At 40.5% G+C, this 16,405-nt stretch overlaps 1 protein-coding gene across 4 annotated transcripts in view; it reads left to right on the top strand.

Annotated features, from left to right (window-relative positions):
- Nucleotides 1-16,405, top strand: part of DERA (deoxyribose-phosphate aldolase) — a 115,498-nt gene that overhangs the window by 31,159 nt on the left and 67,934 nt on the right. For 2 of the 4 annotated variants that reach the window (XM_005664048.3, XM_021092297.1), the window contains exons 2-4: nucleotides 11,311-11,408; nucleotides 12,537-12,678; nucleotides 14,749-14,844. In XM_005664048.3, the coding sequence (XP_005664105.1) occupies nucleotides 11,311-11,408; nucleotides 12,537-12,678; nucleotides 14,749-14,844 (336 nt within the window). Of the gene's footprint in view, nucleotides 1-11,310; nucleotides 11,409-12,536; nucleotides 12,685-14,748; nucleotides 14,845-16,405 lie in introns of all 4 variants that reach the window. The other 2 variants (XM_005664049.3, XM_001926178.7) reach the window with 1 other exon arrangement.

Genomic DNA, 16,405 nt, shown 5'->3' with positions numbered 1-16,405 from the left:
ACCAGACACTCCAAGAAATAATATTTAACCATATATTTAAAGGGCACCTTGCTGCCCATTCAAGTTGACACATAAAATTAACCATCACATATCTTAAAATTGATGAGATTCAGATTAACAGTTCTGATAAGAGTACTCTTAAGTGATGCTGTATATTTCATATTATATTATATCATGAGACACAAAACAAGGCCTGAGTTAGATTTTTGATAGAGCTGATCTAGAATTCAAACTAAATACTTTTGACAGTGAAAAGGGGCACTAAAAATATTTAAACTGGTATGATTGAAAAATATTGATTGAATGACAAACTTTTTATTTTTTGGTGGACCTTCTATTCAAGAGAAAATATTAAAAAACATAAAAATTCATTCTGAAAGAAAATACATTCACGTATATCAAATTAAAAATGTACTCATATTATTCAATATTATAAAGCAACATAAGTTGAATTATTAACTCAGCTATAATTAGTTTCTTAGCTGTATCTGATTTTAAGCCTTGGTAGTTTTTTTGTTTTTTTTTTTTTCCTTTTGGGGCCACACCTGCAGCATATATAGGTTCCCAGGCTAGGGATCAGATTGGAGCTACAGCTGCTGGCCTACGACACAGCCACAGCAATGCCAGATCAAAGCCGTGTCTGTGACCTATACCAGAGCTCATGGCAACGCTGGCCAGGGATTGAACCTGTGATCTCATGGATACTGGTCGGATTCATTTCCACTGAATCACAATGGGAACTCCCTTGGCAGTTTTTTTGTAGAATAGTTTTTTTCAATTTCTTAAAGTATTAAAATATTCAGCACTTTTTTTCAAGCTTTAATTTTATGTTTTTTAAATTTGAAATTCTTGACACCCTCAATTGATTTTCTCTTTGGAACATAACATTTTTACTTGAGAAAATATTTACAGATGCTTGGTACTTGGTACACTTTGAACAGTTCTGTAAATGGAGAGTATTCTCAAATTCTCATTTTTTTTGTATTGAAATATGTAAATATTTTAGCACAAATAGTTTCATAGTTAATGTATTTCACTCCTTTCCAAGGTAAAATAATATGTGTTTTTTAAGACAATACTTGTCAAATAAGATGTTTCAGTTTTGATTCCTTAGAGTGTTTTGCTAAATTTATATACTGTAAAATTACAGGTCTTCTCAATTTCATTTCTGTGGTGTTGTAATTTATAATAAATATATATTCGATGTTCATCCACTCTTCTTGGCACAAAGCTCCTAAAACCATTTGGGTTTCCTAAGTGATGAGAGCTAAAAGGTGTCTTGTTATGTTAATGAGGTGGCTTTTGGGCCTCAGGTAAACTTGGAGCCTGGCTGCCAAGCGATTAGGTTCTCTGTCCCCTAACTGACCTCTGGGGTTAGGGAGAGGAGGCTGGAGGTTGAGTTCAGTTGCCTAGGGCCCAGTGATTTAATCAGTTATCCTATGTAATGAAGCCTCCATAAACACCCGAAGGACGGGGTTTGGGGAGCTTCTGGGTTGGTGAACACCTGGTGATTCAGAGAGCCAATTGCTTGGAGAGGACTTGGAAGCTCCTTGCCTTTTCCTAGTACCTTCCCCTTTGCATGTCTTTCATCTGGCTGTTTCCTTTTATAATAAATTGATAACCTAGGAAGTAAAATGTTTCTCTGAGTTCTTTGAACCTCTCTAGCAAGTTAATTGAATCCAGGGAAGGGGTCATTGGACCCTCCAGTGGTAGGTCAGGAGCACAGGTGATAACCTGGACTTGCAACCAGGGTCTAAAGTGGGGTTGGGGCAGCCTAGTTGGACGAAGTCCTTAGCCTTGGAGATCTGATGGTCACACCTCTAGGTAGATAATGTCAGAACTGAGTAGAGTTGTAAAGATACCCAGCTGATATTGGCAGTATTGTGTGGTGGAATAGGAAACCCCTTCTCCCCAAGTTGGAATTGGGTATAGAACCCTTAATTTCTTTCCAGTACAGAGTAAATGTATGCAATTTAAAATAGGAGCTTGTGGAGTTCTCATGTATCAGGAGCAGGTTAAGGATCTGGTGTTGTCACTGCAGTGGCTTGGGTCACTGCTGTGGCAGGTTTGATCCTTGGCACAGGAACTTCCACATGCCATGAGTGCAGCCAAAAAATAAAAAATAAAATAAAATAGGAACTTGTGGTAGCCAGTCTCCAAAAATGAACCAGGTCTCCGTAATTGCTGTCTTTGTGTCCTCTGCGGCACTGGTTCATGCTCTTCCTGAGATTCAGTTAGCCAGCAGAATGTGACAGAAGTGATAACAGCTGCTTTTATGGTTTGGGGAGCCCTGAGCTGCTCTGTGGGAAGTTCAGCTACCCTGTTAGAAAAGGCGTGAGGTGAGAGGGACGTCCTGGGCCTACAGGGAGAGCGAGCAGGATGCCAGCAGGGCCCAGTCTGCTCTGTCTAAGACACGGACTTGTAAGTGAAGCCCTCTTGAATGTCCCAGCCCCAGTCACCATCTGGCTGTGGCCACAGAAGATCTTAAGTGAGAACAGCAGAAACTCCCAGCTGAGCCCTAGTCATCCAGCAGAATCAGGAGAGAATAAAAGCATTGCTATTTTCAGCCATGACATTTTGTGGTGGTTTGTTATGCAGCAGTAGATGATAATCAAAATAGATAATTTGAGATATTCCAAAGTACAGTTTTAGAAATTTAAAGCTAAGCCTTGTACACTAGTTGAAATTTCCTCATTTCATTTGTTTAAGTCCTCTTTTTTTGTAGAGGGGTAAATTTCGGCATCTTCCTGTTTGCAGTATTTACAAACAATTGTCAGCAGTAATTGTAGTTCGCTAAGTTTCAAAGCTGGAGGCTTTAGATGTTTATTATCTACTTAATAGGTTTTTTTTTTTTTAAAAAAAAGGCTTTTCAACTGATTTTGAAAAAAAATAAAGCCAACATTTAAAGGTCTTGTTTATAAAAAACTGCAAGGCTGGTGTATATCAGTTTAGATTTATTGACAAAATGGTTCTTACTCTTCAAAGAGTCAAATATTTCTAATATTCATTTGATGATAACTAGCAAAGAGAGAGTGCACACTGCCAGGAAGAAGTATTCATTTTTAATTAAACATCAGCTTTTTTTCACAAAGATCAGATAGTTCATCTATGCTGAACATATATAAAGTATTTAAAATTTGACAGCTATAGCTTGTACTTTTTTTTTTTTAATAACTTGTACTTTGATTGTTAGGCTATGAAAGCTTATTTGGATGAAATTATAAATTATGTGTCTAAAACAACCAGATCCAGATATATTTCTGCTCCCTAGGTTTCTTTTTTTTCTTTTTTTTTTTTTTTTGTTTTGTTTTTTTGCTATTTCTTTGGGCTGCTCCTGCGGCATATGGAGGTTCCCAGGCTAGGGGTCGAATCGGAGCTGTAGCTGCCAGCCTACGCCGGAGCCACAGCAACGCGGGATCCGAGCCACGTCTGCAACCTACACCACAGCTCACGGCAACGCCGGATTCGCCAACCATTGCGCCACGACGGGAACTCCTCCCTAGGTTTCTTAATAAGAACATTGTTTTTATTGCAATGCTGTCCTCCAACAAAGTTTGCATCTATGTCATTTCTGCAAAATCAAATATTATTTATTCCACATTAACCTCTTTAACCAGATTTCACAGTCATGTCAGGTATTTTACCTTCAACACAATAGACTTCTAAATTTTTTGCTTTGATTTAATAAGTTAGATTTTTTAAAAATGAGCCAATATTTAAATTGATTTAACTTATTTTACTCTTTAAAGCACCCATGACTGATATAAAATGATATTTTCTAGTTTATAAAATTCCTCTCCTTCTGGAGCCAACAAATTAACAACTACTGCTTTACTTCTTATTTGTACCCTAGGAATTTTGGATGTATAAATAAGCATTATTTAGAGTACTCATTTTATCTAAATGAAAAGTCATGTTTCAGAGTGTTATGTAACTGTATCTTTTGAGGCTGTGTTAAACTGATGTCTTTGAGCACAGGCTATTTAGCAGGTTTGGGTCTTGGAGTCAGTGATATCTCCATAGAGATATGTTGGCATGTGATAAATGTTGAAAGGTGTTTTGTGCAATTACCCGCCAACTCTCCCAAGGAAGGGAAATTTAAAATTTATTTTCATTAAACATACTTTTTTTTTTTGTCTTTTTGCTATTTCTTGGGCCACTCCCGCAGCATGTGGAGGTTCCCAGGCTAGGGGTCGAATCGGAGCTGTAGCTGCCAGCCTATGCCAGAGCCACAGCAACGCTGGATCCGAGCCGCGTCTGCAACCTACACCACAGCTCACGGCAACGCCGGATCGTTAACCCACTGAGCAAGGGCAGGGACCGAACCCGCAACCTCATGGTTCCTAGTTGGATTCGTTAACCACTGCGCCATGACGGGAACTCCCTAAACATACTTTTTTGAGCTCTTTGTTTCTGGTAAGATTTAAAAAAATAAATAAAATATCCTAACCCCAAATAGATAGTTTTAGATTTATAGAATAAAAAATGGTACTATCAGTGCTCTCAGTTTCTCTCCTCCAGGAATCTAGAGATCCCTCACACATAGTCCATAGTCACCTAACATACACGTTCTTAGACTTCTCAGGCCCTCTTGACTGCTGGCATACCCTCTTTGTCTCCTGCAAGCTTGGGCTCAGGCGAGGGCACAACCAGCTCATATACTCAGAGGCACAACTTCATGCGTATTGCTCCTACCACCACCCAAGTCTAGAGGGAGTTAGCTGTCCCTAGCGACAGACATGGCGAGTACCCCTGTTATTCATGTATGCCCTGCATGCTGGAAATGTTGTTTTGTTATGTCCGGGAGTGTGGGGAAAAGCCCAAGTTTTGGTCTCTACAAGTGAACCATGTGTCCAAGTGAGATCTCTATCCACTGTGCTTGCCTCTTACACAGTATTTGTGAAGAGCGTGGTGGAAGCTGGAATCTACCAAGCCCATCCTGGTTTATTTTAAGTTTGTTAAAAAATGAAGTATATAGGGCAAATGCTAAATCAGATGGGACGGGGATGTATAGTGGGTGTGCTTTATGTGAACCAAGATGATGTCACCTTGGTGAGGACAAGGATGTGTTTATATGTTTATCTATCTCTTCTGATTAGAAACAGCTCTCTGAGAGAAAGGATTTGTCTTTTCATTCACTGCCAAATTGCAGAGCCTGCAGCAGTGCTGGCACCATTGTGGGTACCCCTTTGCTCTTAGTTGAATGAACAAATAGATGTAATTCATAGTCAGAATTGCATTTATCAGACTTCCCAGGAAGAAAGTCCCTTGTCTGTCTCATATCTTAAATTTAAACTATTGACTTTGGGATGGAGACCCCTGTAGACTCTGTAAATAGGCTTAGCACCATTTGATTTGGAAATTCTGGGGTCCTGTGGACCTTAAGTGTGGACCAGAAGGGGAATGTGATCTTGATGGAACCTTTGGGATCAGTTGAGAAGTACTGGTTAAAAACATGGCTTTCTGCTCTTCTTTGTGTGCTTATGTTGTGTATTATTTTGTGCGGACATGGAAGCCCTAGAGAGGGCTCACCCAGGGGTTCCTGGGTGCTAGACTAGATCTTGGGAAGAAGACTCATTCTAGACCCCACCTGCTGGAAAGGCTGAGGCTCCCACCATAGTCTGTCTTGTATCTTTTTGGCTTAGGATCTGGACAAGCCTGAGTCTGCTCACATATAGATGGAGTATTTTCTGAGCTTGGATGAATCAGACCTATATTAACATCCAGGACTTTTAAAAAGAATCATTTTTGGGGGGCAAAGCTCACCTTTTTCAAGGCTAAGTTTGAAAAATTACGCATGATCAAGTTGATACTTTTCTAGTTTCAGTGTCTGAGGTAAAAAATAAATTTACTGTGCTGCAAGGGGCTTATTGAGCACCTATTTCTGTGCTAGGCACTTGCAACTGGGGGACACAAGCAAATTAGAGTTGAAAATAACATGGAAATAATAGACAGTTAGGTCCCTACAGTAGGAAGAGGTACTCAGTGATAAACTCTGGGCTTAAAAATGTACTGTCAAGTGCATAAAATAAATGGCTGTTTAGAGACGACACGAAGGCACACATTTGGGTGGTACAATTAGATATAAAAACCCAGAAAGAATGGAAAGAGGAACATGGGAAATTTAATCTTTCTTACTTTTCCAAATTTGGAAGAGTCTCTATAAAGTATCAGTTTATTTTTCTCCATTAGGAACAAAGTTAAAATCAAAATACAATATAAACGTCCTTTTGTGAAGTTTTCCTTGGTGTTACACATTTCAGGAATATTGTGAAGAAGTGCAGGGATAGCCATAAACACAAATGGAAGTGATGGAAACGCTACAAAGTGGATTTGCAGGGAAAATGATCTCTGTCCCCACTGAGACTTAAACAGGAAAAATAATAATAATAAAAAATTGTGAGAGGAGTGTTTGAGAACAAATTTATAACTGACAGAAGGGCCTGAAAAGCCACCAATATGGCATACTAAGAGGAACACTGGGATTTTCTTCACAGGAGAGGTTTCAGAAAAGGGTATTATTGCCTTCCAATTATGGCTTCCTGTCTGTTCTCCCCAAAGGCGCATGTACTTGAAACCCCTCCTGGCCCCATAAGAGAAGCGTCTATGGTGCTGATGAGATTGTGTGCCTTAGAATCACTTCTCCTGGAAAGGAGACGCTAAAGGGTACTCGAATAAAATATTAAAAATTATGAAGGACATAACAAAGGCCAATCAGTCCTTTCTTTTCCCCAGACCCCATAATATGAGAACAAGGGTTATTTGATGAAATTAAAGAGTAGCAAATTAAGTGCTAATAAAATGGGATAGTCACTTATATAATTCATTACCATGGGAGGTCGCAGGGGCAAATTCTGTGGCTGGATTAACTATGGGGCTGGATGATTTTATGACCACTGAAGATATTTTTAGCAGTGGAGGCTGATCTTGTGAGAGAAGTGATTCTGTTATATTCTACAGGAGATGGTTTGCAAGGACCTCTGGCAAGTGGTGTCTGAGATGTGTGAGAGCAGGCCTCATGGGTTCTGACCTTTGGTGAAAATTGTACTAAAAATTACTTTTTAAGGGGAATGTCTTCAGGTATTCTGTTCATGCTTCAGCCCCAGCTTTTCTTGTGGAGATCCAGAAGCCCTTTAATCAGAAGCAATTGGGTTACAAAGTCTCATTACATAAAATGAAGAATTCCTAGAGATCTTTTGTACAACAATGTCACTATAGTTAAAAGTCCTGTATTGCATACTTGAAATTTGCTAAGAGAGTAGATCCTATGTTCTCAGCCTACATAAAAAAACAAAAAAGAAAATGGTAAATGCGCAAAGTGGTAGATAATGTTACTTAGATTAACTGTGATGATTATTACACAATGTGTCTTTATCAAAATGTAAACCTTATGGGAATTCCCTCGTGGCCTAGTGGGTTGAGGATCTGGTGTTGTCACTACTGTGGCACAGGTTTGCTCCCTAGCCCCGGATTGTCTGCATGCTTTGGGTGTGGCCAAAAACCCAACCAAACTAACAAACAAAAACATACACTTTAAATAGTTATAATCTTTATTTGTCAACTATACCTCAACAAAGCTGGGAGAAAAAGGTGAACACTAAAAAATAAAAAATAAGAAGTAATTTAGAAAGGTATCACCCAGAATTAGATCATTTCTGGCCTTTGGGGACCATTTGGTGTATTTATTTATTTATTTATTTTTTTGTCTTTTTGTCGTTGTTGTTGTTGCTATCTCTTGGGCCGCTTCCGCGGCATATGGAGGTTCCCAGGATAGGGGTTGAATCGGAGCTGTAGCCACCGGCCTACGCCAAAGCCACAGCAACGCTGGATCCGAGCCACGTCTGCAACCTACACCACAGCTCACGGCAACGCCGGATCGTTAACCCACTGAGCAAGGGCAGGGACCGAACCCGCAAACTCATGGTTCCTAGTCGGATTCGTTAACCACTGTGCCACGACGGGAACTCCTGGTGTATTTATTGAGTGCTACCCAGATGTCAGGTACTTTGGAGTTTTAAAAATCTGTAGGGAATACAAATAGACAAATCAGTTCCATTCAGGAGGCACTGAAAGTAGACCATAGGAGTTCCCGTCGTGGCGCAGTGGTTAACGAATCCGACTGGGAACCATGAGGTTGCCGGTTCGGTCCCTGCCCTTGCTCAGTGGGTTAACGATCCGGCGTTGCCATGAGCTGTGGTTGCAGCTACAGGTTGCAGACACGGCTCGGATCCTGCGTTGCTGTGGCTCTGGTGTAGGCCGGTGGCTGCAGCTCCGATTCAACCCCTAGCCTGGGAACCTCCATATGCTGTAGGATCGGCCCAAGAAATAGCAAAAAGACAAAAAGACAAAAAAAAAAAAAAAGAAAGTAGACCATAAATAGCATGGAAGAACAGGAAGCAAAGGAAGAGCTCAACCTGTGTGGTTCAGGGAAGTTTCACAGAGAAGGTGGCATTTGCACTGGCAAGACAAGGAAGGCCGTTCTAGGTGGAAAGTGCAAACAACATGCACGGATCCAGAGACAGAACATGATGTAATGTGTCAGTGAACTCCCAGTAGTTTAGGAAGGCTAGAGGGGCAAAAGAGGAGAGAGCACATGAGGGAGGACGGAGCCAGGTGGTAGAGTCCTGGGATGGTCTGAGACCTCTCCTGTGGGAAGAAGCTTCCAGGAATCATGTGACTGGTTAGGGACAGACTCCAAAGCCTTGCCCTACAGTCTAGGCTTTCCTTTTTTGGCCACTGTCAGCAGTGGTATGGTGGTGAACCTTGTATTTAACACAACTCCTCATTCCATTGCCTGAAGTAATCTTTACCATGAACCTAATCCCCATTATTAGTAAAGATGAAAACACAACTCCAGCCTTTGGGTAGAGAGGTTGTTCTAGGTCCGAGATAAATTGGGGTGAGTTTAGCGTGTCTGTCTGCTCTTACTGCCTTGGGCTCCACCTAGAACCATATCAGTCTTGGGTGGGGAAGAAGAGGCAGACTTAAAGCACCTGACCTTAGACTCCCATTTTTTTCTGTAAAGTGGACTCAGCAGACAAGCAGGAAAAACATACAGTGTTTTTGAGGAGCAGATGGATTGAAATGTTAAACATCTGTTTTGTTACAAGATTCTGACTAACAAAATAATTTAATTAGACCTCAAAAAAAAAAAAAAAAAAACAAACCCAAAAACTCCAAACTTTGCTCCTTCTTCAGTGATATTTATTTTTTGTCTTTTTTTTTAAGGCTGCACTTGTGGCATGTGGAAGTTCCCAGGCCAGGAGTTGAATCAGAGCCACAAGCCACAGCAATGCGAGATCCAAGCCACACCTGCAACCTATGCTGCAGCTTGCTGCAACACTGGATCCTTAAACCCACTGAGCGAGGCCAAGGAATGGACCCATATCCTCATGGATACTAATTGTATTTTTAACCTGATGAGCAACAATGGGAACTCCCTTCAGTGATATTTTATTTTATATTTATTTATTTATTTTTGTCTTTTTGCCATTTCTTGGGCTGCTCCCGCAGCATATGGAGGTTCCCAAGCTAGGGGTCTAATTGGAGCTGTAGCCACGGGCCTATGCCAGAACCACAGCAACATGGAACCCGAGCCACGTCTGCAACCTACACCACAGCTCACGGCAACGGCGGATCCTTAACCCACTGAGCAAGGCCAGGGATCGAACCCACAACCTCATGGTTCCTAGTCGGATTTGTTAACCACTGAGCCATGACGGGAACTCCCTTCAGTGATATTTTAAATGCGAATGTCCTTATTAATCATGCACTCTAATGTGGAATTTCTGTACCATTAATATTGATAAGAAGAATTAAATAGAAATGAGAGAGAAAATGTCTTTTGTAGACTCTGGTTTTCTTGGTGGTCTTATCTCTGAGGTTTATGCGGCTACTTTACTACTAATATTATGTGTTTTGTTCCATAGTACAGTGTACATCCAGTAGTTTTCTCCATCACGTTATGAAGAAGTGTGTAATTGTGATGTCTTTCCCACAGGGGCCTTTTAAGGCTCTTCTAAGATGATTCTTTAAGAACGTGAGGTTGCTGGAGGGCTGCAGAAATGAGCTTAGTTGGGGAAGGTAAATGGCTATGTGTTCAGTTTACTCTAAGGAGGCCACCTGTGTTATAGAGCCTCTCTGGATGAAGTTGAAATGCATGTGCACCAGGCACTGTGTTTGGTGTTAGACACACAAAGATGAATAAGATCAAGATGCACATTGTAGTTATAGATAATTCTATGACTCCTTGATGAGCTAAATACTATTTCCATAGTAGAGGTCTATCCAAATGTTAGTTCTCTCTGGAGAGCTGGCAGTGTTTTCACAAAAGCTAACAGTTAGGCTGGATTTACTTATTTATTTATTTATTTATTTATTTGTCTCTTTTTGCCTTTTCTAGGACCTCTCCGGCGGCACATGGAGGTTCCCAGGCTAGGGGTCTAATCGGAGCTGTAGCCACTGGCCTACACCAGAGCCACAGCAATGCGGGATCCGAGCTGCGTCTGCAACCTACACCACAGCTCATAGCAATGCCAGGTCCTTAACCCACTGAGCAAGGCCAGGGATCTAACCCGCGACCTAATGGTTCCCAGTCGGATTCGTTAACCACTGAGACACGACGGGAACTCCTAGGCTGGATTTAAAATAGAAATTATAGTCAACCACAAGAGGATGGAGGGTGGGATTGAGGTAAAAACGAGTATTTGCAAACAGAGGCAACAGAGATGTCTCCCGGAATTTTGAACAGTTAGTTTTTTCTTTTCCCCTTTCTGACTTGTGTTACACCAATGCTGTCATTTCTAATACATTTTGAAAAGTTCTCCTTTGAGGAAAGAATGGACTATTTCCTATCAGCATCTAGTAAATACTAATCTTATCGGTAAGGGGGTAGTGATCAAGGGTCCTGTTAAGTCTCAATATTAATTCACTTCCATCTTTGTTAACCATTTCTCCTAGACTGGGCACTCACAAATAAATCTCTGCTGTCAGAAGTGAGGCCTGTGGCATGAATAACTCCATTTTCAGTCATTTGTCGACATGTCTGTGTAATGAATCAGTCCAGGTCCTTCTAGTTCCAGATGCACTAGATTGTAGTACATTTTACTTGATTTTACATGAAGCAAGCCTTTTCATGGCTGGGCTTCCTTCAACAAGGTTATTTATTTATAGTTGAGCGAAAAAGAGAAACATAAGCCTTAAAAGAGCTTTGATACTGAGTGATAAATCTATTACAAGGACCATGTGAAAAATAGGTGAATGTATTAAATAAAACTTTTAAGTTTTAAAGTGTTCTTCTTTTGTCTTCAGACCTTAGCTGGATCTCCAAAGTACAGGTGAATCAACCGGCAGTTCTGAGGCGCGCAGAACAAATCCAGGCCCGCAGACCTGTGAAAAAGGAGTGGCAAGTAAGGGCCCTTCTTGAGAATTCTCTCCCTCTAGTTTACAGCCCTGATCTCTTCTCTCCAGGGCACAAGGATTGAATTTTGCTCAAGATGGATCTAAACTTAAAAGATTTCAGCTGTCCATGACTTATTTTAATAATTCATATATGATGATGATGAGTTGGAGAAAGATAACACATTTATCCAAATAAGTTAAAAATCTTATCACTCTTGAGTGGCAAAGCCACAAAGGAATTTGAGACATCTTTATTCATGAGTAAATTAAATGGCATACTTTCTCAACATATTTATTCAGCTTCTTACACATACCTTCTCTGGTGGTCTTCTGTTTTAATTGTAAAAATATAATACCTAAACCTGATGTGTCTACTGTTGGGACCCTTAGATATAATAAGAGTTGACCTTCTTTGACCCTCATGTTCACCAAGGTATTAATTTTCCTAAGTCATTTGTCAAAACTCAAAAAATGGTATTTTGTAAGGCACTTGTGGTCTGCATATTCTTCAGTGTATACTAAGCAAAGATGTGCTATGCCTCTCAGGGGTGAAAGGAATTCGGAGTTCATTTCACAAGTGAGGCAGAATATTGTGATTAAATCCTTTAGGGTGACAGGTCACATTTTCCTCCTCCTTAGAAATAGTCTGATGGAAAAGATAAAAGGAATTCATCAGAATGAGTTATAAAATACAAATATTGTTTTGAAATTAGAATTGGATTAAATTGAAAAAAAGTAGTGTTTCATTCTAGATCCAAGAGCTGGAGGTAAAAGGTAAGATAGAAATTTTTGTTCCCAAGTTCTCCCACACACAACAGGCTAGCCATCAGAGGCTCCTTGTGGATGAGACGGAAAAGTCACATGCGAGAAGACTTAATCTAATAGGGATTTCAATTAGGGTTACTTATGGGAGGGAAAAGAAGACATTTTAAGGCTACTCTCCCCCTCTTTTATTTTTTTCTGTGTGATGTTTGTCTTGGTCACTCTTGTACAATGTTTACGCTGTATATCAGAGTCATAGGCCTTAGAACAGTGTAGACATGAGATTCTAGCACCCATGTGGGTCTAGTGGTTTTCTCCTGAGTTGGAGATTAATTATTTTTTTAAAACCTTGTTTTTACTTTTCTTCAAACCAGGTTGCTTGGCTCCTGAAAGCTGTTACCTTTATAGATCTTACTACACTTTCAGGTGATGACACATCTTCCAACATTCAAAGGCTCTGTTACAAAGCCAAGTATCCAATCCGGGAAGACCTCCTAAAAGCTTTAAATATGCATGGTAAAGGTAATGTGTACAGTCTGTCTGGTGTTTACCTTTTTACAATAACCATTTCTAAATCTAAGAGGACCTAAGATTTATCTGCTAAAACAGTGGTAGCAATAAAATTCGTGATAGAATTGTGTACAGAGAAATAATTGAGGTTCTTCTCTGAAAAAACAGCAAAGAGAGAATTTGAGTCTCATTTTTAGGTCAGTTCTTTCTCATCCTGGAATAAAGTTGCCAGTATCGAGTTTCTTTATTTTTCTTTCCAGTTCTTCAGTTTTGGAGGTTTTCTCTCTAGCGACTCTCAAATACTGATTCTGATTCCCTAGCCACATGTGAAAAAGCCAGCCTCATTACTTAATAATCACGTCTCATACATAAAGTATTTTCTGTGAGTAAATGAAATGCTTTTGAGAATAAAATACAAATGGGAAATATTGCATGCTTGTATATTAGGTTAGATCTTTTGAAAAAAAGTTACATTCACTCTCTTATATACATGAAAGAAAGGACTTTCAAAAGTTGCCACAAGTTTAGAACTTTAACATTTTAGAGATAGAGAAAACCTTTGAGAGTCAATACCCTTGTTTCCAAGTGAGGAAACTAAGATCTGGAAGGTGGAGTGGTATTTCCAAAACAATGGTTAACTCAGTGGTTATAGGAGCCAGATCTTTTCATGGATCCCAGTCTCTAATGAGTGCAGCTAGAGGTGCTGCACTGGCCCAATGCAGGTATTTCATCCCAAATAATTTGTAGATAACTTACAGCTCTGCAGTTTTTGAAAAATATTCAGTATGGTTTTTTTTTTTAATTGACCATAAAACATCTCCCATTTATAGCACTTAAAAGCAACAGGTTTATATGAGTTTTATGCTATTGCTTTTTCAGTGGCTACTTGGTTTTTTAATAATTTTTTTTTTTTTTGTCTTTTTGTTGTTGTTGTTGTTGTTGTTGCTATTTCTTGGGCTGCTCCCTCGGCATATGGAGGTTCCCAGGCTAGGGGTCTAATCGGAGCTGTAGCCACCGGCCTACGCCAGAGCCACAGCAACGAGGGATCTGAGCCGCGTCTGCAACCTACACCACAGCTCACGGCAACGCCGGATCATGAACCCACTGAGCAAGGGCAGGGACCGAACCCGCAACCTCATGGTTCCTAGTCGGATTCGTTAACCACTGCGCCACGACGGGAACTTCTGGTTTTTTAAATTTAAGAACTTACTACTCAAAATGAGGGCTCCAGATCTAGATTTTATTTATTTATTTTGCCAAAGAGGGAATAGGATTAGTTAAATGTCATTTTGCTATAGAGGTATACCTTGTTTTATTGCATTTCACAGATACTGTGTTTTTCACAAATCGAAGGTCTGGGGCAACCCTGTGTTGAGCAACTCTACCCAGTACCATTTTTCCAACAGCATTTGTTGACTTTGTGTCTCTGCCACATTTTGATAATTCTCACAGAATTTCAGACTTTTTCATTCTTGTCATATTTGTTATGGTGATCCATGATCAGTGATTTTTGATGTTACTGTTGCAATTCTTTGGCTTTTTTTTTTTTTTTTTTTTCCTTTCCTTTTTAGGTCTGCACCAGCCACATATGGGAGTTCCCAGGGGTTGAACCAGAGCTGCAGCTGCCGGCCTACACCACAGCCACAGCAATGCAGGATCCAAGCCACCTACACCACAGCTCATGGCAATGCCAGATCCTTAACCCGCAACCTCGAGGCCAGGGATCAAACCCACAACCTCATGGTTCCTAGTCGGATTTGTTTCCTATGTGCCATGACAGGAACTCCTTTTTTTTTTTCCTTTTTTTTAGGATTTTTTTTTAAAATGGCACTATGTTAACTTCCAAGAACAATGTATCAAAAATGTTTTCTTCTGTGATTGTAAGGATGAGAAAATGCTCCATGTGTCAAGAACTGAAAGGGAGTATGGCAAATAAAAACCTTTAATTTGTTGCAGAATTGTAGGGGAGTTTTTTTTTTCTCTCATATTTGTTTCTACCCATGTGGGAGTATAAATAATGATTAAAAGCATTTTGACTTCGCATAAAGTAGGCCGTTCCAATTTCTTTCTTCATAGGCATTACTACAGCTGCCGTCTGTGTGTATCCTGCCCGGGTGTGTGATGCAGTCAGAGCACTAAAGGCCGCAGGCTGTGATATCCCAGTGGCATCAGGTAAAATCTGTGGCTTCTGCTGTTGTTTTGTCAACATGTTTCTAGATCTTTAAATCAGACACATTGGAGAATGAGCTGCATAGTTTTATACTATGGTTTTAAGTAGTTTTATATATTGACTTGGTTGTTTTTATCCATTCTTTTCGTATTCACCCATTGCCTGTTGAGTAGCAGACGTATTAATTCTTACGAATATAGAACTGTATCTCTGTCGTTAAAGGAAACAGTTGTTTAGGAGGAGGAATAGTCAAAAACCATAATGCAGGACAGGTAGTGTTATTGATATGTAAGATGCAATAATAAAACTGTGCAGAAGGTACAGTCGTAAGTCTGAGTGGAGTGCTTAATTCTCTCTTAATGGAGGTCGGTGACACTCATTGCATGGGGATGCCTCATAGAGGAGGTGGTAACTGCATTGGGTTGTAAGGACAAGGAGGAATGTAGAGATTGTGAAGATAGAGGATGGCATTTTATTTTATTTATTTATTTATTTATCTATTTATCTTTATTTTTAGGGCTGCATGTGCAGCATGTGGAGGTTCCCAGGCTAGGGGTTGAATCGGAGCTGTAGCTGCTGCCCTACACCACAGCCACAACAACACAGGATCTCAGCCTTGTCTGTGACTTACACCACAGCTCACAGCAATGCTGGATCCTTAACCCACTGAGTAAGGTCAGGGATTGACCCACATCCTCATGCATACTAGCTGAGTTCGTAACCCACTGAGCCATGACGGGCAGTCCTGGGAATGGCATTTTAGAGGAACCTAGCCTGTGTGAAGGCACAGAGGTACATTCAGGGAACTGAAATGGGGTTGCAATTTTTGGATCCTAAGGTAGGACAAAGAGAGAGCTTGGGAGTTGAAGCTGGGGAGGTGGTCTGGGGGCAGATCCCACGGAAAACCTGTGCCAGCCTGTGCCATTTGGGCTTATTTTGGTGATGGGAAAGATACCAAAAGATGTTAAGCAGAGGCACGAGGAGATCAGCTTCATGACATAGTACATTAGGGGGTGGTAGTGAACAAGTTAGAGAGAGCTGAAATGGGGTAGGACTTACACCATCCATATGAGCCACCCCAGAACCTGGGAGACAAAGAAGAGAGGGTATGTTTAAGAGCTGTTGACGTTTTTTTCCTTTTCTTTTTTTTCTTTTTCTTTTTTTTTTTTAGGGCCCTACCCATGACATATGGAAGTTATCGGGCTAGGGTTCAAATCAGAGCTACAGCTGCCAACCTGCATTACAGCCACAGCAACTTGGAATTCGAGGTCGGTAGAGGTCACAGACACTGGATCCCTGACCCACTGAGCAAGGCCAGGAGTCAAAACCTCATCCTCATAGATAGTAGTAGGATTTGTTTCTGCTGTGCTGAAACAGGATCTCTAGGAGCTATTGACTTAAGATAGAGGCAGTAGTATAGGATGAGGTATGAGGGAGGGAAAAAAGCCTTACTAAAAGCTTCCCTGTGTGTGTGTGTTTGTGCATGTGCATGCGTGCCCACGTTTGGATGGATGGATAGATGGATAGGAAATTAGATTCTCCTTTTAAAAGATATTAGAGAAA

This window comes from Sus scrofa, chromosome 5, assembly GCF_000003025.6.
Source record: "Sus scrofa isolate TJ Tabasco breed Duroc chromosome 5, Sscrofa11.1, whole genome shotgun sequence".
NCBI classification, from domain to species: Eukaryota; Metazoa; Chordata; class Mammalia; order Artiodactyla; family Suidae; genus Sus; species Sus scrofa.
Note: the sequence above shows the minus strand (reverse complement) of the source record. Positions and strands in the feature narration are given on the sequence as shown.